Source organism: Corapipo altera, unplaced genomic scaffold (genome assembly GCF_003945725.1).
Source record: "Corapipo altera isolate COAL_440 unplaced genomic scaffold, ASM394572v1 2b, whole genome shotgun sequence".
Lineage (NCBI taxonomy): Eukaryota > Metazoa > Chordata > Aves > Passeriformes > Pipridae > Corapipo > Corapipo altera.
Window position 1 is genome coordinate 29,782,339 of NW_020884874.1, and position 22,205 is coordinate 29,804,543.

The 22,205-nt window shown below is 39.8% G+C and overlaps 1 protein-coding gene across 1 annotated transcript; it reads right to left on the bottom strand.

The window, feature by feature from the left end:
• Positions 1-414: 414 nt before the first annotated feature.
• On the bottom strand, positions 415-22,004 carry RAB32 (RAB32, member RAS oncogene family). The gene is made up of 3 exons (XM_027633792.1): positions 21,543-22,004; positions 4,441-4,718; positions 415-1,985 (listed from the first exon to the last, which is right to left on the bottom strand). Exons 1-3 carry the CDS (start codon positions 21,769-21,771, stop codon positions 1,836-1,838), a joined length of 657 nt encoding a protein of 218 aa, XP_027489593.1. The 5' UTR covers positions 21,772-22,004; the 3' UTR covers positions 415-1,835.
• Positions 22,005-22,205: the final 201 nt, after the last annotated feature.

Sequence of the window (22,205 nt, forward strand, 5' to 3'; positions counted from 1 at the left end):
AGAAAGATAAGGGACCATGGACATAAATGAAAGTTACAAAGGTTCAGGCTAGTTAAATGCTCAGGGGACAGTCAGGTATTGAAACAACCTTCCCAAGCCCATACATTCTTCATTGTTTAAGGTTTAAGATTAGCCCCGGTAAACACTTAAGCACATTGCTATGACTGCTTGGAGAAAGATGTTGGCTTAGAAGACATCCTAAGAATCCTTTTATCTGAATTACTTTAGGATCTTAAGCTAATTAAACTCAGTTTTAGCCTATGCCAAGCCTTACAGTGGTAATTTTAAATAAACCTTTAACATAGCAGGTACTAGAAAATAAAGTTGTTTTCAAATGTCAATGAAAGCATTTGAGTATAGTGTGGAACATATGTGAAGATTCATGTTCTCAAAAGCATACACCAACAACACACATAAGATGCCCCAAAATATTTATTCATTTATCTCTTAAAAAGTACATTACTCTTTAGAAAAAAAAGCCTAAGAAATCTCAATACAGATTAAAGTATATCAAATCCTGCACATACTTAATTCTGATGTTTAAGTAAACATCAGTACCATCAAACCAAGCAAGATAAGACTTCTGAAGTCAGTAGCAATGAGGTACTGGGACAGAAGAAACCCTTAATACAAAGAGGTGCTTCAAAGCCTTGAGCCAGGCAGAGCCAGAGTTCTAGAATGCATTCAAGAACCATGAAATCTCTCTAATCCTTTTGATCTTCATTTGCTGCCAAAAATGCATGAATGTTATAACAAAGAAATAAGCATCTCAGTATATAGTTACAAACTGGTAAGCCAGTTCATCAGTTCAAAGTAGGCAAAAGAGCGCAGCACTGTTCTAAAATTGAAGGAGATCGAGCTTGGGGCAGGGGGGTTGACAGGTTAGCACGAACCAATTAAGCTATTTCCTTGAAGACGTCTCTCCTTCCTCATGGTATTCAGAACCATCTCAATATAGAAGAAGAAGGAAGGAAGTTCATTATCACAGGACAGTAAGGTACACACTTTTTGCACTCTTGGTAAAGTTTTCAGTGTTAGTGCATGAAAAACTCACAATGTTTATTTCTGGATGTGCACACAGGTGAGTTTACCATAACTATGTGCCAGCAGTACAACTGTATCATTAATGTGTTTCATATGTAAAAGCATTAGCTGAAAATATTCTGCCTTAAATAGCTGGAGATGCATTTTTGTTAGTATCTCCCCATGTCTTTCCCTTGTTAAATACAATAATTTAACCATCTTGGTTTTACTTAGTGGTAAAAGCCATCTATTCCACTCAGTCCTAGTGATCACAGTAGGAAAGATACTTCCCATCTGTCGTTGGCCCCTTCAAGATTTCTAGGATGTTTCAGTCCAGGACAACTAGCAATGAGACAGACCCTCACAGTGGGGGATAATAAATAGGGACAATTGTGCAGGTGAGAAGGCTAAAGTGGGACATTACTGGTGACAAAGGAAAAGTTTACTTTAAAGGTGCAAGTGTCTATTCAGCTAAAACCTTGACAAGTGAGTCCTATTTGGAATGTAGCATATGCCATAGAAGCACTGAATGTTGTCTTTGTTCCTTTTTAGGAGTATAAACACTACCTTATGTTCTCAAGTAAGAAGATGCTAATCAGACTTAGATGCAGTTGCTTAAGCAAGTGGAATGATAATGCACAAGATACACAGTTTCATGCTAAACAAGAATATGTAAACACCCAAAGGAGTCACCAATTCAGATAGTACCAGACACCCCATATGGATTGTCACAACGCAGCACCATAGCAGCATTTTGATTTAAGGAACAGTCTTGCTGCTCATTCCATCACATTTACTCAACAGTGGTAGCATTAGCAGCACTGTGATTTACTCTCTGCTTTCAATGGGTCTAGGTCCAGTTTTGGTTTCCCCACATCATTCTCTTCATTAGGAAAGGTTTTGTAGTTGGCAAGGATGTTTTCCACCAAGAATCGAGCAGCTTCGTCTATGTTGATGTTGTCCTAAAGATGTTAAAAGCAAAGAATTCAGTGATTTTTTTTTTAATAGTCACACATTCCTATTAAAAAGCTGTCCAAAAAGAAAAACTTCCCTTCAGTCTCATCAGCATGACACAAACAGTTTAGATGCATCAGGTCATTGCTCACACACTTTTTTTTTTTAAAAAAGTTACCAGAAAAGTTTGAGACAAAATTATTCATCCATATTACAAATTGAATACTGTGACTAATTCAGTAGGGAGTCAGGGATATAAATGTCACCTGCATATGGAAGACTCACAAATGCTAAAGTGTTTTTCTGCATCAGGACAGATCACAGGTAATTACACTGCACTGTCCATAGTATTGTAAGGCCTTTAGGGGCCTTTTGCCGTTTTTGCTGCAGTTTGGATGCACTTATATATGTAAAAGGACCTTTTCTATGAGCCTCAAAGCCACAACTATTTTCAGGTGCTTCATCTACCCATTCTACATATTCTTATGCATGCTTTGAGAAGTACCTTCACATACACTCTAAAGAAGGTCTGTATGCAGAATACCTAATGATATGCTTTGTCAGGATATCCCAGTTACTGAGGGTCTAAGCTGGCCCTAATACAAAGGGTCTTTGGCCACAGGTTTGACCTTTGCTGGGCCACCTGTTACTTCACCACAGGGCTGCCATGTTTGGAACTGCTTATCTTTGGTTCTAAAGAAAATACCAGCCCCGTACAGTCTTCTGTTTCTCTAATTGTAGATCTAAACTCTACATGAGCAAGGTTGGATCGTAAGAACATTTGACCCATCGCTACTGCACTTTACAAGCTTGTGATTGTCAGCCACAAACTGCTTTTGGCAGTTTACAGATAGGCATTTTCTCTTCCCTAAGCAGAGAAGGATTCTCTTCATTTTTGTGTAAAGATGTCCATAAGATATTTCTATGAATACTTATACTGTCTGCAGTTCTTTCACTTTTAATATTATTCCTACAGAGTGGGACCTGTATTACTGAAGACTAGACTGAAGATTCAAGTATCAGTTACAGCAGAAAGGCAAAAGCAAATTAACAAGGTATTGAAGTGAGCAGGACTTGAAACCATAAACTGATTTGGCATGCTCAGAAAACAAGAAAGCTGTCCTGCATTTTTGCTAAGCTCTTTTAACTACACCTCTTCTGCATCCTAAAGTCAATTCATAACTGAGCTATGACGTATTATCTCGATTTTCCTCTGCATCAAGAACCTTGTTTTATACCATCATGTCTTAAATGCCACCTAAAATGCAAGCTATCACTACACTTTCACATTAGGTTTTGTTCCAAAGTTGCTTGCATTTATTTTCACCCCATGATGAAGCTTATAAATAGCAGTGTTATGGGCAGATAAAGCTTCAGGGAAGACGTAACCCAAAGCAGAACCTTGGTATTCTTTTTGAGTATAGAGAGCCTTAAAAAATGAGGTTTTAGTTTTTAGATGAGTGACTTTGCAAATATTTGTTCCAATGCAAACAGATTCTTAGCTAATTTAACTAGTTCTTTTCCCTGTGTATCCTTCCTTATTTCAAAAGTGATCAAGAAGCAACTTTTACTTTGTTTCCAATATTCTTCTTACAGACTTTTCTTTAAGAGTTGTTGAAGCATCACTGTGTGACAGTTCAGCAGCAGCAGTTACAGAAAGTAGACAAGCCAAGGGAAAAGTGGGACCTTGAGGCTTAGCTTACTTTAGAAGAGTTATCAGCCAGATCAGTAATCTGGTCTGTCAGCCACAGTCTTGATCTAGAGCAATCTTTCATTTTAAGAATCAGTTGAGCTTTAAGGAAATGCTGGATTTCATTTCCAACTAAGCTGCCGCAAGTTTCTCTCTGCATTGATAAATCCACAGACTACAACTGTACAGTAAATGAAATCCCTCATAGTTAACTGTTTGAATAAAGCAGCTGTCTTTCTTAAACTGCTATACAGAACAATTTGTTTTGCATCCAGTTCAGTCTTGACATTGCCTGATAAAATAGAAAAGTGCTTTAGCAACACTGTGGTTAGGTAGTAATAAGTGAGCAAACTTTATTTCAAGTCTTGCCATTTCCTACATACAACAGTGAAGACAGAAGTTATAATTTTAAAAACTGCACCTAAAGATTACCAGTATCTTTTAGATAGTTTGATCAGCATTTAGTAGGGTTAAAATCTAAAGAATTACTCTGATCCTCATGCATGCAAGATGAAAAAACGTATCAAACTCAGATAATCAAGATCTCCAGAAAGTTTTAAGGGTCTTTGAATTTAAGATGCAGTTCTAATCTAAACCAAATATGCCCCATCTTCCTCAAGAGTGAAGCTAGCCTGCATAACACTTCAAAATTTGCTGAACACTGGAGATTTGACTGTCACTTCCTATACATAATTTCATTTCCTACATGATTATATTCATCCATTCTTATGCCAATACTCAAGAGACTAAAACCATGTTTCTATTATGCTCACCTTGGCAGATGTTTCAAACCATCCAACAAAGCCACCTTCTCTGCAGAACTGGTCCATCTGAGAGGGATTCTGGCTGCCATCTTTCTTCTGGTCACACTTGTTTGCAAGAAGAACAGCAGGGATGGGGCTGCCATTGGGAAGTAGTACTTTACTGTCCAAATCATGCTTCCATTTTGAAACAGCCTCAAAAGTGGAGCCTCTTGTGACATCAAAGACCACAAAAGCACCAACTGCCTCTTTGTAGTATACTCTGGTCATATTTCCAAAGCGCTCCTGGCCTGAAAGAGAAGGCAGTGATCAAGCATATTTATACTGAAGCATGAACTGTATTCAGTGTAAATGGACTACTGTACCAGCTTAGTTCATAAGTTTGGCATTTGGGTCTAGTCATCTAGTTCATAAAACACTGCCTCTTTTATCCTATGTCATCATGGCTTCACGAACAAAGATTTAGGTATATGTAAGTTCACTGTAACAGCCATTATATATATTACACCTGACAAGTCAGGTGCTAAAGGTAGTTTGCAATCCCAACTACCACTTTGAATTTTTTTTTTAAGCTTATTTGTTGAGTAGTGTTTTTTGAGAAGTAATGCCTAAAACACTACTAGCACAGCTATACACAAATCATTCTTTTATCAAAAAATATCAAGGTTTATATCCAAATCTAGTTACTTCAGCTACAGATTTAAGCAAACTCAGCCTTTTGCTGAAGGGTGAGCAACAAGGGTTTCTGCAAGCTTCAAGGCTAACAGCCTTCAAAGCATCTTCTGAAGAAGTCACCTATATTATAGATTTTTCCTTAGGGATGAGTTCAAAAGGAGCTAGCTTAACAGTTCTAGCTAAATCTGTTATCTTGCACTTCATCTTTTAAGCCTAAGATTTTCTCTGGATCATTTTCCAACTATAGAAATTCTACAGCAATCCCAGGATTTCAAACAAGATTATTGGAATAGTTAAAGTACAATTAATCACAATGAAAATGAAAAAAAAAGAAAAAAAAAAGAATCAATTGTCAGTGAGTAGAGTAAAAAAAGCCTTTTCTTATTAAGAACAACTATTATAGTCAGTATACTTGAAATGTAGAATTAGAGTGTGCCAGTTCAGTTATTCTTCTGTTTGGATAGTCAGGCCACGATGATGTGTTTTTATACTTGAGTGTATAAAACTTGACTGTCAAGTCCTAGCACGTTGTTTTGGAAGTTTGGGCTACTAAAATAGCTTCCTGTTTTGTCTGGAAGACTTCATTGGGAAAAGTAGTCCCTGCACTTTATGATGTAGGTTTACAGTATATCATGACTTCAGTTTTTATCACTTAGTGGATATGAGGTTTTACAATACACAGAGAAAGTAGGAATTGTATTTGGAAACCTAGTTGTCCTGTTTATAAATGTTCAAGTCCACCTTTGATTAGCAAGGGCAAACAGATACAAGGAGAACTGGGTGTTATCTTCTCATAAGGAGCAGAAATTCAACAGGTGAAGGAACTTCACAAGGGATCCTGTTCAGCAGCATGCTTTCCTAGCTCAGCTATCTCTTTTTAATATCAGTACTTCGGTGTATGATTAGCTTATTCCCTACAGATATTTTCTGAAAAGGTTGCCTAAGCAGCTGTTAGAATTGCCTGAAAGCAGCAGCAGCTGCAGTAAATTTCCAGAGAACTATGAAGAAGCTGACTTGATTTCTGGCTGTTCCCTTTAAAGTATGATGCTGCATAAAACAGCATCGGTAGCCAGCATATTCTTCAGAATGGAAATGACACATGACTTACTTCACTACCAGCTAATTATTGCATATGAGAACAAGCAGCATCCAAGAGGAAAGCTCTGATCTCCCTATTCAAAGCTCAAGTTTTGAGGCAGAATTTATGCCATGGATTCTGAGGCCAGGCACCAAGACTGCACCTCTGAGACTATGACACTGGAAGAGCCACATTGCTAATACAAGTCTCCTAAAGAGTGTATACAAGTAACTCACATTGTCTCCCTAGGTCTTTCCAGGCTGGACTCCTATGCCTAAAAGGTATTTTTAGTATAGCCTTACTGCAAACTGTTGTACCATGTGACCACAGTTTTCACAAATCAAATACTGTTAGCAAAGAGTTAGACCAGAAGGTTTTTACTACTTCTGGAGGCCAATTTTGTCACTTCCAAAGAAGCTTTACTTTTCAATTGTGGGGATTTTGTTGTTTTGGTTTTTTTTAACGGAGTTCTACACTCAAATTTAGTTATATTAAGTCAGTCACTGCATAGGGTAACACATAAGCAATGAGGAGCTCCTTCTAAGCTTCGCCTTTGTTTAGCTGTCAGTCTAACCACCAATTCCTGCCATTTGGGAACACTTCAAACTATGCTAAAGTGCTTGAGTCCTGTGTCCAGTTCAAGTAGTATATCCCTTCACATCATAGGACAGATCCACAAAACAAACAAGTGTAATCTCAAGGTCTACAATGCTCTATACCAACTCAGTCTTATACAGAAAGAGTTCTTCAGCCCTGAAATGGTGCAGAACTGAACACCACTTGCTGTTATTTATATGAGACTGAACATGGACCTGAAGCAGCATGGGAAACAGTCTCATTAGTCCTCCCTAATGGAAAGCTGGGGGGCTTTCGATCTTTAATTAAGGTTGTAAGTTTTTCCAAAAACTTGCTGAACATTTACATAAGAAAATTAAGTTTTACTGATTAGTTGCAGAAAGGGTTGCTAGACTGTTACTAGTAAGGAGTAGACACAGCACAACCACTACATAAACTAAGTTATTTAGGAACAGCAGAAAAGGTTATCAGGCAGTTGCCATTTCTCAGATAGCTGAGCATGCTGTAGGTAAACATGGCTGCAATCGGTTACCACAGTGAAGGACATCACCACTGACTGAATCCCTTCCCGCCTATTGCCCTCCCATCCAAAACAGCTTTAAAGAAACACAGCTAGCAAGGCAACCATACTAGCCTCCTGTAGCTATAACCTTTGCCAAAACATGCACAACAGTGCATTTAAGGTGTACAAAAGAGGTCAAATTAGTACAGCATTACATATAATCTTTCAAAGAAAAAAGTAACAAAGTATAGCTCACAACCAAACTTGACAAAGTCCTAAACACCACCAAATGGCTTATCCTAGAGAAGTACCAGGGGACCTAGCCTTTGCCAGAAACTCTGATCATCACTCAGGTAAGTTTTTCTATTCCATTTCCAAGAATGTCCCAACATTTTACCATAGTCTGTCTTCCCCACCCACCTGGCCCAATGCTTTTACACACAATGAGCTGGAGAGCTGCACTAACCAAGGTTGCCTGGTAGGTGGTTCCTTGACACTGGTGACTTTTCATGCCCCAGTATCTCCCAGCCTATGTGAAGCTTCAACACCCTGCAACCGTCAGCCAGATATGCTGTACCAGAGAGGCAACAACAGGTTTGCAGCAGAACTACCAATTTAGACCAGCTGAATCCCATCATGGCCTCACCAGGAAAGGCCACTGTAAATGAGGTTGTGCTGCTAACTTGAAGACTCGGGAATTCTAGAATAATGCAGATGCCTTGTACAAGGTTAGCCTTGTACAATGTTTTTTCTCAATGCGTACAACAGCAGTTTTGGTAGGAATGCAAGCCTGCAGGGATGTTACTTTGTACTCTATGGGCTTCAGCTGTCCAGAACAATCATTTAAGTATTATTTCCAGCAGGCGTTATTGATAGAATTTAAAACTCTTATAGTACTCTCTTACAGTTTTAGATTTGGAAAAACATTAATACATATTTTTCCACAATTTTAAGCTGAGTGAAAGTAGAAAACTTACATGCATTATCACATGAAAGTTTCTATCTTTACGTATAAGATTTAAGCTTTATGTTAGAAGGATTTAATATCTCCCTTAAACACACATAAGCTCAATATCATTGTATTTTTAGAGATAAATGCCTTTTAATAGGTCAAATACAGCCCAGTATGAGTGCTGCCTTTTCTAAAGTAACGCAAACTCCAAACCAGTTTATTACAGAGCTGTTTTCACCTTTAGAATTCATCCACTAACAAGAAATCTGACCTGAATACTAGCTTACAACTGCTTTTCCATTGTGTCTGGAGGCCTAATGAGGATGGATAGACCCTATTTCATAGAAAGAAGACAGAAACGAGGTAAGAGTTTTGTTTAGTAATAGGTATATGGCATGAGGCAGGAAGAGAATTCCATTTCAACTAAGTGGAATTTCTTTACAATCCTGTGACTACCGATGATGCACACACTAAGCTTCTTGTAGGGGGATGAAGAGTATTCAAGACCGCCTTTTGAAAATTTAACAGGACTTTCAGGCAGAGCTTTTAAGCGAGTGCTTTTCTGCTTGCAAAAAACCCCCAAAAAACTCATACAGAAAAAACAAACTGTAGAACACACTACTCCTCCAAAGTCAAGTCTGATCATCATTCTCTTTGTTCTTACAACTAAACGTCTCAATTTCTGCCATGCACAATTAAGAGATTTGTCATGCCCCTTCCTATGTCCAGCAGGATGTTTGCTGTACTCATTTCACCACGTGTGACAATAGTCTTGAGCAATGCAGAAAGAGGATCCTACCCCCAGAGGAGAAAAAGGCTAAAATCGATCAGATTAAACTATACTTAAAATCTCCAGTGTGTATAAACTTGGAAAGAAGAGGGCAGGAAGAACACTACTTGCTTACTACAACAGTATAGAAAGGCCATCACAAGACCAACTGTTCTGGTAGGTCTACTGCCTTGACATAAACCTGATGGTACCACAAAATATACTTTGTGTTTTAGGGATTCAGGTATAAATGAGGAGCTAAGCTACAAGACAGTCACAGGGATCAGAGGTTTTATTCAGGGGTGTGGAAGTGACTGCATGCTATGCAAAGTTCTGCATTCTCAACCACAAAATTTTCACATCTAAATGACTCTGCACATATTGTCACCATATTGTCCAGTAATTGCAACAACCTTAAGTGAAATACTTGCACAATGACATACACCAGGAACTAATACAGTTGCCTACAGCAACACTACAGGAATAAAGTTGAGTTTAGAACTGTATCAGAATTTGGGAACTATTATTACTTTCCAGTTTACATTGTAATGGGGGATGAACTGTAAGTTAAAAACTACCTGAAAAAAATATGGCCAGGTTTGAAGCTTTATCTCTGTCCCTTACTTCACAGCAAAAGATAAGTTACCACTGTAAAAGTCAAAAAGAGTGTCAACCTTGCCTTGAAGTGAGTGCATTTTAAAGAGTTTCTACAGCAATCTTTCCCAGTGTAAGGGAGAAACAATAGTGTCCTGTTTATTACAGAAGTGACTTATTGTGGCAGTTGTTTCCTATAGTTAGCAAAATATACCCTACAATCATACCATTATTTCTGCTCTTAATTCTTCCTACATGATGGGAATCAGGGCTAGAAAAAGCAATTTAAATGTAAAAGTGACTGTTCAACATGCATAATATTGAGTTTGTCAGGGTCCCTTCTCTCAAATTACTTACTATATATTTAAATCTTAATATGTAGTTTATATGAACTAACAGAACTTATTCAAAGAGCATAAAAGGGCCTATCTAGAAGAAGCTTCCCCAGCTATTATTTTTGTTATGAAGGTGACTGTTACTTTACCTCTTTCAATACCAACAGTATGGCAAGAGTCCCCCTACCTTGTAAATAAAAAATCTAAGCTTAATCTTATCTGAAGCCACACAACTCAAAACAGAATTGTTTTAGTTGCATTTAAACTCTTAATATCTCATCCAGAATACCGATGGACAACTGGACAAAGTTCTTCAAAGTTCTTCTCTCACAGATGTGACCAATAGTTTTGGAATCCTCCAGAAGCTGTTTCATTAATGAGGAAGAAAAAGATGACCAAGGGTTATAAAACTCTGAAAACTGGAAAAATTATGGAACAAATATTTTTTTTCATTGAAGTAACATTAGTTCAAGTCATCTTAATCAGCTTAATGGGTAGCCAGAGCTCAAAATATGATTTTAATAAGTTTGGCAGTTCCACATCAAATAATCTTAAACCACAGAGGTATAGTCTAGACTACGTTCCCCTGAAAGTCAATATACAACTGCCTGAAGAGTTTTACTCCAAAGTTGTTTGCTGCTGTATTGACCAGTGCAATGAAGTTTTGCATTTTTTTTTCCTAGACCCCATAATACAGAGTTACCAAAAGCCTGATAAACAGCGAAAAGTCCTTAATTTATAAATAAAGTCAAACAGCTCTCACCAATTTTATCCTTCAGAATACTGAAGACGAGAATTCAAATAGTTGAAAAGGCAGTTTAAGTTCAAGGAAGAAAGAAGCAATCTGCCACACAGGAAAAGTTTTATCTGTAAAACCAAGGCAAACCCCCCAAAACTATCCAGCAATACTGCACTAGTAAAGAAAATAACCAGCAGATCTAGTGAACCAAATTCAGTTAGATCAAAATGCATAGAAGTATTATCCTACTGGTGCATTTCACGTAACTATACACTGCAGTGAACAGGGTGCTTATTAAGCTATAGTGACTTGTAATAAACCATTTTTAGTCTGGACATACTTAAACATTCTCCTTCCATTGTGTGAGGGGTTCTCAGATCAGCTATTAAACATGACCACTAATAGTCACTCATACCAAAATTCAAGAAAGGTCACTAGACACAGTTAGACTAACTTTAATTTGACTGCCAAAACCATGGCTCTTAGGTCCTTGCTATCAACTACTCTGACCTTATAGGACACACAGCATACAAGCACAGTGCTAGTATCTGGGCTTCAGTGCCAAACTCCACAAGTTAATATTTTCAGTCACTTTTCAGGACCATGAGACATCTGTGCTTTTATTCAACCTAGACAGTAAAAAAGCACAACTGAACAATAAGTGAAACACCTTTTCTTTTTTCCAGGAACAGCTAAGTGGCATTGCCTCATTTACTCTCAAATAATGTCATTCAGTGCAACTGATTTAAGCTAAAGCACCATCCAAAACAACTGGGCACATAGACTAATCATCTTGCTGAGTTAGAACCACCATCACTTTCAAAACTCACTTAAGCCCTTAGGAGCTACATGCAAGAAGAGACCACACTTTGGATGCTAGCTGGATGTTTGGCACAATACAGTAAATATCCAGAACTGCCCTGAGGATGCATCTCCTAGTTCTTCAAACATCTAATGTACATTTGAGCATCACCAGGATCAGGAGTGAGCTGACCAAGGTTCCTTTCTAGAGCAATATATAAACATGTTACTGGCAGGTTACCACTGCTGACAGCCTTCCTCCATCTCTCCGAACCAGCACATCTTGTCCCAGAACTGTCTTACCTAATTAGATTGGATCTGTTATTCTGCAAAAAGTAGGTTAACCAAACCACTAACAATATCACCACTCATGTTCCAAGTGTGTCTACCTGCTTTTCCCCATGGATAGCAGCCATAGATTGAGAGTAGGCAGACTCCAAGACTGTCAGTCCTAGATGACTCTCCACTCCTCACTCTTACCCATCTCAGCTATTAGTGCAAAGTTGCCATATGTTAAAACCAGAGGTGTTGAACAACACATTTATCTAATGACATAGACAAAGGGATTGAGTCCACCCTCAGCAAATGTGCAGATGCCACCAAACTGAGTGGTGCTGTTGACACACCTAAAGGATGGGATGCCATTCAGTGGGACCTGGACAAGCTTGAGAAGTGGGCCCATGGGAATCTCACGAGGTTTAACTAGACCAAGTACAAGGTGCTGCACCTTCATCAAGGCAACCCCAGTATCAATACACACTGGGGGATGAACACATCAAGAGCACCCCTGGGGAGAAGGACTTGGGGGTGCTGGTGGAAGAGCCAGCAATGTGCACTTGCAGCCCAGAAAGCCAACTGTATTCTGGGCTACATCAAAAGCAGTGCAGCCAGCAGGTTGAGGGAGGTAATTCTGGCCCTTTACTTTGCCCTTGTGATACCCTACATGGAGTATGGCATCCAACAGCAAGAGCACTGAGATGGCAAGTGTTCAGAAGCTAGACACCTGATTTCCACTACGAACTCTGACCACATCTGTCATCCTAATAGAAAAAGCATAACATTCTCTCTCACAAAGATAGAATGTCTTCCTCCAGCAATTGCACAGATCTTACAGGGAATTTTAAGCAAGACTGATAAACTTTTCATTGCTGCCCATAGCCTTGGGCTAATCTAATGATTTAACTGTCCAAAGTGAGTTTAGCACCTTACTATCTTGTCTTTAAGAAGTTTAGAGGCAATACCCTGCACTTACAGTTCAATGGGTTTTGTCCAACATAAAGCATATAATATGCAGCAGTATGACAGTCGTATTTGTACAAGAAAGTTCCACCTATTTTGCTTGCATCTCTGCTAAACAGCAAGCAAGAGAGAAAATCCCTGTTTAAGTGTTAGATTTCCATCCCCAGAAGAGCAGAGTTCAACCAAACTACATGATTTCTAACTAGCTGTCAAATGCAGCACCTATGGAATAATTCTCATTGCATTAGTATACAAAAAAAGTTGACAGTCCAATTAGTGCCAGTAACAGCATGAATTCATACTTCCTACATTGCTTTAACAAGACTTGCCCAAACAAGTCATGGTCAGAGTTAAGCCATTTCCTGCCTGACACCTTCTAACCCATATCCTTTGATGCACTGTCATACAGCCAGAGCTGCACTGTGTACTTAACGGTGATGCCGCATGGCACTACAGCATTATACAGGAGAACAATTCTAAAGTCAGTTTGTCTCAAGAACAACTTTATCACGAGATTGAAAAAAATGTTAATCTCTAAAATGGTCAGTGTGTCATGGCACATTGTGTGTGATTGGAATTTTGTATCAAATAGCTGCCACTTTACTCTATCCAGTACTCTAGTCAAGGAGCATTTAAAGAACAAGTTCCCATAAGCTGTTTGCAGTGACATTCAGAGGCTGCTTTTAAATCTATTATTTGAAAAGTTTCTAAAATCCATACAATAAGGAATATTGGTTTTCATTACCTGCTAATGTAGAAGACACTGCTACTGAAAGTTTGCCAGCCTAATAGACAGAGTTCAGGCATTTATTTCTAAAAAAGCTCTATAAATCCCTGAAATTCCATCTTTTTTCAAAATGTAATATAATCCCATTTATCCTTTTTCTGTTTCCATAGCCAGATGAGAACTTTGAACATTGAGCATTCTACCACAGGCTGCTTAAGAAGCATGCTGTGCTTTGTAGTCACTGCTTACTGCTCCTCATGTTAGATGTGCAAGAATTTCACAAGAGAGATTCTGATGCTTTCATGCAAAAATATAAATAGAAATTCCCTTACTGCAAATCTCTTCCTTCTAACATGGCATATCATGGTTGAACTTCTGAAGCAAGTGTTTGGAGGGAACTGTTTACAGCTGATTACAAGAGCAAGGCAATGGTTACCACAGGAGTTCGTGGAAGATCTCTGACAGCTTGAGACTGAATCTCAGTGGCTAAAGGGAAGAATCTTGGTCTTTTTTACAGCATGTTAGAACCTTTTCTGAAACCAGGCTGCTAGGATTATTTTCTTTCCTGTATTTCACAGGTAATCAGTTGAGAACTATCCCTTTAGAGCATTTGCAAGCTCATTGTACTCGTGGCTATGCACTTCAGTAACACTCTGTCCTAGTGTGCATACAAAGAAAATCAAACCGGTAAGAGGCAAAGTGGAAATGTAAATAAGGTGAAGCACCAAGATTGTGAAGCTACAACACTGATGCAAGGAGAGTTGATAAAGCTTGATTTACATTCATGTAAACTCCATGCATTAAAAAAAGTATATATTCAATATTGTCTATACCAGTTTGTCTCTGAAGGATAATGTGCTTGACTTGTCAAACCAGCTTAATTTCTGACTACTTGAGTCAGTATTACATGAAAGGCAAGAATTTAGCTAATACTTGCCTCAGAAAAGCTTATGATTCACATAAGATAATTATTTCTGCAAAGCTTTCTAGTTTGTTTTATAAATGAATACAAAAATTAGTTATGTTGTGTGATATATATTATTTCCCTCCTCTCTACTGTATTACATATAAGAATTTAAGGTAGCCCCTCCACCATTTGAGTGGTACAAATTTAAGGTTCACCCATCCATCCTTTATTCTCTGTATCAGAGTATTAGCAAAGCATTTTTCTTGTGATCTTGTAAAAAGCACAAAGCTGCTGAACTGCTGCTGTGACATGAACCTTTGCTATTTGGAAATAAGGCTGAAGCACCATCTATCCTATAGAGTTCGCTCAAGCACTAAGTTCCTCTTTCATCATTGACAGAAACTAAGAGTAGCTGCATGACAAATACTCTGAACTTTCTTTTAAGCCTGCAATAGAGCACATGGTCTTCTCAAATCACATCTTTAACCCCATTTCTTGTAGAACATGTAGAAAACCCCATGAGGAAATTCTAAGCTTATTTCCAAGACACTCAAAGAACATTTGTCTCAATTCTACCATTTAACTGTTAGTTAACTGAAAAGTCCTGCCTTGCATAATCAAAATTACCATACTAAACTACCTTACAACACCAACTTCACCACAGCAGCACTTCCCACATGCTTATGGAATTCCATCAGCACACTGGCTTTAAGTTTAGCTCAAGACAACATACACAGTACTTGGAGTTCCTACATAGCATAGTACTAAGCAAAAGAACCTTCACTGATATGATTTGGTACCCCACTGATAAAACACAAAAAGCCCTTCATCAGCAAGACCAATAACTATACCTCGCTTGAGAGCATTTAATTAAAAGTGCACCTAAACAGAGGAATTCCTGAAAAGGAAAACATCCAGAATTTGTTTGTATTCAAGGATGTCTAAAAGCTGGAAATAGACCAACAAACCCCAAGTTTAAACATGTTCAGCATTTATTTGGATACTTTGCTGTAGAGCTCCAAGCACAGCCAGTCATTCTCAACTGATTTCTCATAACTCTAATCCAGCTATTCCAGAAGAGCCATAAGAAAGGACACCTACACAAGATTTCCCACAGAGGGGTGGTTTCTAGATGGAAACATTCAGTACACCTTCAGTTCTGTTTCTTGCCTCTACTGCTTCTATGTCAGTGTTCAAAATCTTTCAACATGATCAGGCCTTCTACTTCCCCTCTTCAAACTTTATCTGCTAATCTTGCATGTTTCCAGCCAACACCATCTTTACATAAATTTTCTCTTATGAGATTTATATTTAAACATGTGTGAACAGAAAGCATTCAGAAATTAAGTCACAAGTCTTTCACGTCTTCTTCATGAGTCTGTAGACAGTCACACAGAAGATTCTCCAACCCTGACTGGGAGTTTTCTAACCTGCATCATCTGTTAGCAAAATGATAGCACTCCCATCTCCCCATGAAGGCAGCTGCACCTGGAACCTTCATCACCATATAAACTAGGAAATAACCTCAGAGAAAACAGTTTCTGAAAAAGGTTGGAGCTCCAACCTTTCTCATGCAGTTATCTATGTGCAGGTTTTTCATTTCTCATGCAGTTATCTATGTGCAGGTTTTTCACTCATAACATATCTTTATTAGTGAGGAAAAGCTCTCCCACAGTTGGGGCCAGGTTATGCGTGGATTGTCCTGCCTCCACCCTATGCTAACTTATGCTAGGCACACAGCTAAGCAATTTTTTCGTGGTTTCTTTGCAGGAGTTGCCATTTTAATCCCTTCAAAACGTGTTGCGGGTAAGGACAAGTTGTTACAAGAATACCTTGACTACCTTCAGAGACTGCTGCCTCCAAGCTCTTCATACTTGAGAGAGACTCCTCTGCAAAGCAATTGAAGAGTATATGTCTCTATGGCACAGAGCTGTGTATGGACAGGAAATAGCAGAAGTTTTCTGGTTGCTCCCTATAGACTTTCAGGGATGCGTTAATGTCACTTAAGGCTTATTTTAGACCTTACTTAAAAAATAAGTTAAATCAGTCCATAATTCAAGAAACAAGTTAATGACCTGGTACACAGAAGCAACTTGGCAGCCTTATGACATGCCAGTGGCACAAAAGCAGATAGAGAATAACTGGAATATAGAGCTGCTTGAAACTAAGGGTTTTCACATGGAAGTACACTATCTCACATACTGGGACGGCCTGAATGCCTTTGAAAGTCAACCACATCCATGGTTTCCTGAACTCTTTCCCATTTCTCATGGCTTCCTATAGATAAGAGCAAGTAAACTTTCTAAATAAGTTAGACATTTAACATCAGCTCACATATCTAACACTCATTTGGGAGTGTTAGAAAAGACGAGCTCTTTCAGCTCTTCTTCAACTTAGTATTCAGCCAAAATACTTTGTCGGATTTCTCCATCCTCTTGGAGACTGGTATATACCTTTAGTTAGAATTCAGATCTTCTCAAGGAGACAAACAAGGTTTTAGTAACAAATTTGCATGCTACAAGTCTTATCATTCGACTCCTGAAAGCATGTAGAGCAAATTTAGAACACCAAAGTACAATAACTCCTCTTCTGTTTGGCCTATTTCATAGCCACACTCTTCCACTTAAAGCATTACTTCATTTTAAATAAGTATTTTTACAACGAAATTCTAATACAGTCCTGGAAGAAGGATGCTATTACACTGAAGTTAATTCAGAATTGCTCAGCCAAAGCTTTAAAATCAAATTTGTCTACCAGTTGCCGTTAGTGGCATCCTTCATGAGAAGCCAAGCTCAAGTGGTCATCTATGATCTTTACCACTCCTGCTGTCCAGCAATTTGCATGTTCATACAGGCTGATGTGAGTGACAGTGATAGTCAATGTGATCATAAAGCAGCAGCTAATGCTACTCAGTTGCTGGTTTCATTAGATCAGATCAAAAGTTTCTATGACATAGAAAATCCTTAAAGTGTTCTCTCAGTATCATCTAAGTTTCATCAATAGGCTAGATACACCTCCTGTGGTCAGTGCAGTATACTCATTAACACAGAATGTTTGTCAAGTAGCAATCTCTAATGTATTGAAACAGACTATAAAAGCGCTTCCCTATCATTAGGATTTCTTTGTTTTGCATCTCTTTACCACAACTCATTCCTGTGTCCTATTTATTTTGCTAATCATTTATGCCCTTTGATCAAGGTGGTTAACCTGTTTCTAACACTTTCAGAATTTATGCAGAAAGAGAAATTGATCACTACTTTACACATCAAGATTTGAAAAAAAAAAAAAAAATAACCAAACAAAACACCCAGGAGTAATGCCTAAGGGCAGCTAAGGCTTAGCTTTGCTCCTGTATGAACATGCATGTAATCTATCCAGCTTTTTTCAGAATACTTCATGCTGTAACCAAGATAATTTGACAGTGACTGATCAGTCTTACTCCCAAGCTTTTTCATGTCCATTATTCGAGAAGTTAAAATTGGTGCCTAAAAACTAAAATGCGTAATTCTGAAATACATAAGTCTACATACAACAGTACGCTTCCTCTCCCTTCATCACTTCACATCCCCTCCCCTTTGATGCTGCTGCAAAAATTTGCATCAGTTCATACCTTACAACAAGGCGGCTATTTTCAGAAAAAAAAAAATAACATAGGCAGTGTACCATTGTCATACTCCATTTGATAGACTTATCACTAAAAAAAAACCAAACCAAAAACTAAACCAAATCCTCAGCTAGCACAAGAATTTGAAGTCACACAGGAACCTGCTGCATTGCAATACACAGTACAACATAGCACAGTATCTGCATTATGGTCTTAAGCTAATGAATGAACTATATAGTCAGTTCTTAGCATTGACTTAAGTACAAAACCTTAGACTGCTGCAGTCAGGTCTTTAAGGAGACCTTTTTATGATGAACTGTTATGTACACTGATCTAGTGAAAAATAAGCATCATCATCAATCATAGAATCGACCGTGCTGGAAAAGACCTCCGAGATCATCAAGTCCAACCCTTGATCCAACACCACCGTGGTTACTAGACCATGGCACTAAGTACCACATCCAGTCTCATCTTAAAAACCTCCAGGGATGGTGAATCCACCATCTCCCTGGGCAGCCCATTCCAATGCCTGATTACCCTCTCTGTAAAAAATTTCTTCCTAATACCCAACGTAAACCTCCCCTGGCACAGCTCAAGACCATGCCCTCTTGTCCTAATGCTGGTTGCCTGGGAGAAAAGATCGACACCCACCTGGCTACAACCTCCTTTCAGGTAGTTGTAGAGAGTGATGAGATCTCCCCTGAGCCTCCTCCAGGCTAAACAAGCCCAGCTCCCTCAGCCTCTCCTCACAGGACTTTTGCTCGAGTCCCTTCACCAGCCTTGTTGCTCTTCTCTGGACCTGCTCCAGCACCTCAATATCCTTCCTGAACTGAGGGGCCCAGAACTGGACACAGTACTCCAGGTGTGGCCTCACCAGCACTGAGTACAGGGGAAGAATCACTTCCCTGGTCCTGCTGGCCACATCATTCCTGATCCAGGCCAGGATGCCATTGGCCTTCTTATTCACCTGGGCACACTGCTGGCTCATGTAATCTCTCTTTCTATGCATAAGGGTTAGATTTTAATTCAGAAGCCTTTCTAAATGCATCAAAATCAATTCAGCACCATATTGCTTGCAGGGAAGTCACATGTAACATTACTTACCATAAGATTCAGATCTCTTCAAGAGATCTAAAGCTGTTTGTCTGCACACACCAAAAGACAAAATTATCTACGTCAGTTGTTGAAAACCAGAAGACGGCTGGGCTGATGAGTTAAAAGGGAATGACTATCACATGCTCAGGCACTGTGCTACACACTTCAATAAAGTGCTTTAGAGAATACGTTCTATGACTATATAGAAGCCATCTTCAACTTGTTTTTTTGACTAATAACTTCAATATAAATCTGCTGACATCTTCAGGTATTTGGAAATATTCCCGATTGTGTACATAAACAACTTCAGAACACAATCCCAGGCTGAGGACTTCAGCAGTTTTAAGACCATCAAATAACTCATATGGATATTAAAACACTCTTTATTTTAATTATTAACTCTGAGATGTCAAGTGGTATAGGAGTCCAAATTGTCACTCTCACGCTGGCTAAGCACATGTCAATCAAAAATGATTAAGATTACTTCCCTTCTTGGTCTTATTTTTTTTACTGGGGGAAGAACCCTCAGCCCCTTGAAAACAGAATAGCCTGAACTACTACCAGATTAGACTAAGAGTTTGGAGTGCAAATTGCAGAACAGTTGTATCTTCCCATTTTTGCTAGGGAAAGACTAGCCAGGGGTTTCATACAAAAGTACTATTAAATAAGAAAAATATTTCAGTGACAGGAAAAAATTTAATTCTTCAATCTATCAAATAGTAGCACAAGCTTCCAGGGATTAATTAGAAGCTCTTAACTCAGTCTTTACCTATAAGTGTCAAAAACACGCTAAAGGCAATAATCAAGAGTGAAAAAATATTGTCTTCTGGATTTTGAAATTAACACATGGATATATTGATAGAATTTCCCAAAATGTAATGTTCTTTGTTACAAGTTACAGCTAAGTTTCTGCCTATCCTGTTGAAATGGGTTGCTTTGGAAAAACATACAGCCTGCCCCAATCTCAGTGACTAAGGACTGAAAAGAAGTCAAATGCAAGCATGGCAGCCTGCCAAACCCCAGGATCCTGATAGCCTCCCTTCTTCTATCTTTGGAAACCCAGACTTGCTAAAATATACCCAGGGGATTGTAGCAGCTTGTACTGATACTGTTAACTGATTTACAGAAAGTTAAAGCTGATCCGCAAAAGGAACACATCAGAAGAGAAAGCTTGCCAACATTTTACATGCTCTTCAAAACAGTAATTACAAAATATTTTCATTGGCCCTACAGGCCAGCAGCAGAAAGATACATGGGGTGTTTCGGCATATGGCAGTAAGAAGCAGGCTTTTAATCTGAGGAATCACATTTGTAGTGTTTTAGAGCAGAAAGAAGAGAAGCTGATGTACAGCTGGTCTGCCACAGGGCTACAGCAGCCACACATTACACTTCCTCATTTCTGAGCTTCCACTGATAAAGCACAGAGTTAATGGAAACAGTAACTACCAGGTTTTTTTCCTTGTGTCTTCCAGTAGCGTAAGTTTAAACACCAGGATTTCAAATACATTTTCATATCCAAAATTGGATATATTCTGAACATGGCAGACACGGATGAAGAGAGCTGTAGGCTAACATCTGGGCTGCACACAAAACCAGAAATACAGTACCAACCAAGGTGATTAAGGAGCTGACAGGACAGACTTCTTACAAGGCCACAGCAAAACAGAGATTGTTCTATGGCATTTAACACTGCAGCATAAGAAAAGTTAACCATGGTAGGTATACAACTGGAATCTTTGAAACGGAGGTGTTAAAGAACAGTTTTGAACTACACAGAGGAAAGGAATGATGCACAGTTTGCGCAAGTGAGCAGGGCTTTTCTGCTTCCACATGCTCGAAGTACCTTTCTAATACACAAACTCATTACTTGAATGTAGAGCTAAGCATAACAGAAGTTCCATTCCCTCACTCCACGTTTCAGGGACATAAGTTACTTTTAAATCAAGGAGGTGGCTCCAAACACACAAAGTTTAGCATACTTCTTTTGAGGACAATTTTAGCTATTTGAGTTACCTTTAACCTGCAAAGCATGCTTACTAAACACAGCCTACTTGGAAAAGATATTTATTTCTTCTAGATGTATTACAGAGCCTTAACCATGAATTGATTTCAGCAGCAGCCATAACCAAGGCCACCAGGGCCCAGACAAGCAGGTCAGGAAGAGCAAAACGAGCAGGAACCCTCCGGGAGCTGTGGATCCGGCAGTCAGAGCAAAGCAGCTGCTTGAGGACTGCTACAAAACCCCGGGTCAAGCCAAGAGCCCCACCATGTCAGTTAATATCAGCACACAGAGCCGCTAAAAAGCCAAAAACTTCACTCCCACGTCAAGACTCTCTCTACTTATGCCTCAAGGCAGGCAAGAGAGGTTGCATGTAACAGGGGAAAGGAGAAAAACAAGAAAGCAGATTTCACTGTCAAAATACACTTTCGTCCGCAGAGGCCGTGACTCGGACCCCCAGTAGCCAGGTTCACAGCACCCTCGGGGCTCACCCTGCAAGGAGAAGCCCGCCTCGTCCCGTACCTGCTATATCCCAGAGCTGCAACCGCACCAGGGTCTTGCTGTCCCAATTGATGACTTTGAGCGCGAAATCCACGCCGATAGTGGCCCGGTAGTGCTGGGAGAAGAGCTGGTGCACGTACCGCTTGATAATGCTGGTTTTCCCCACACCCAGCTCCCCGATCACCAGCACCTTGAAGAGGTGCTCCCGACACTCCCGCACGCCGGAGCCCGCTCCTTCCCCGCCGGCCATCCTCGGCCCTCCCTCCCGTGGAGTGCGGCGGAGAGGCCGGGCTGCCGGGGCCGCGACTCTCCCGCTTCTAAACTTTCCCAGCTAGCAACTTTCCTCCAACTTTCTCCAGCCGGCTCCCTGCAGGGCCGGCCCTTCCCGGGCGGGGGAAGACGGAGCAGGACAGAGAGAGGAAGGGAGAAGGGAACCCCAGCCACCACCTGACTGCAGTCACAGGACGCGGAAACTCCGCGGGCTTATACCAACACGGGGGAGGGCGGTGGGGAGGGGCAGGGGGCGGTCCTGGCCCGCCCCGCCGCTCCGGGATACCGGGTGGGAATCGGGGCACAGAACGGCAGGAGCAGGTTTGCGTGTGTCCCAGAAGCTGCCTAGGCTCCACATCCGCCAGAGCAGGCGGGATGGGCTCGAAGCATTCGAGGAGTGCGGAGCGGGGTCGC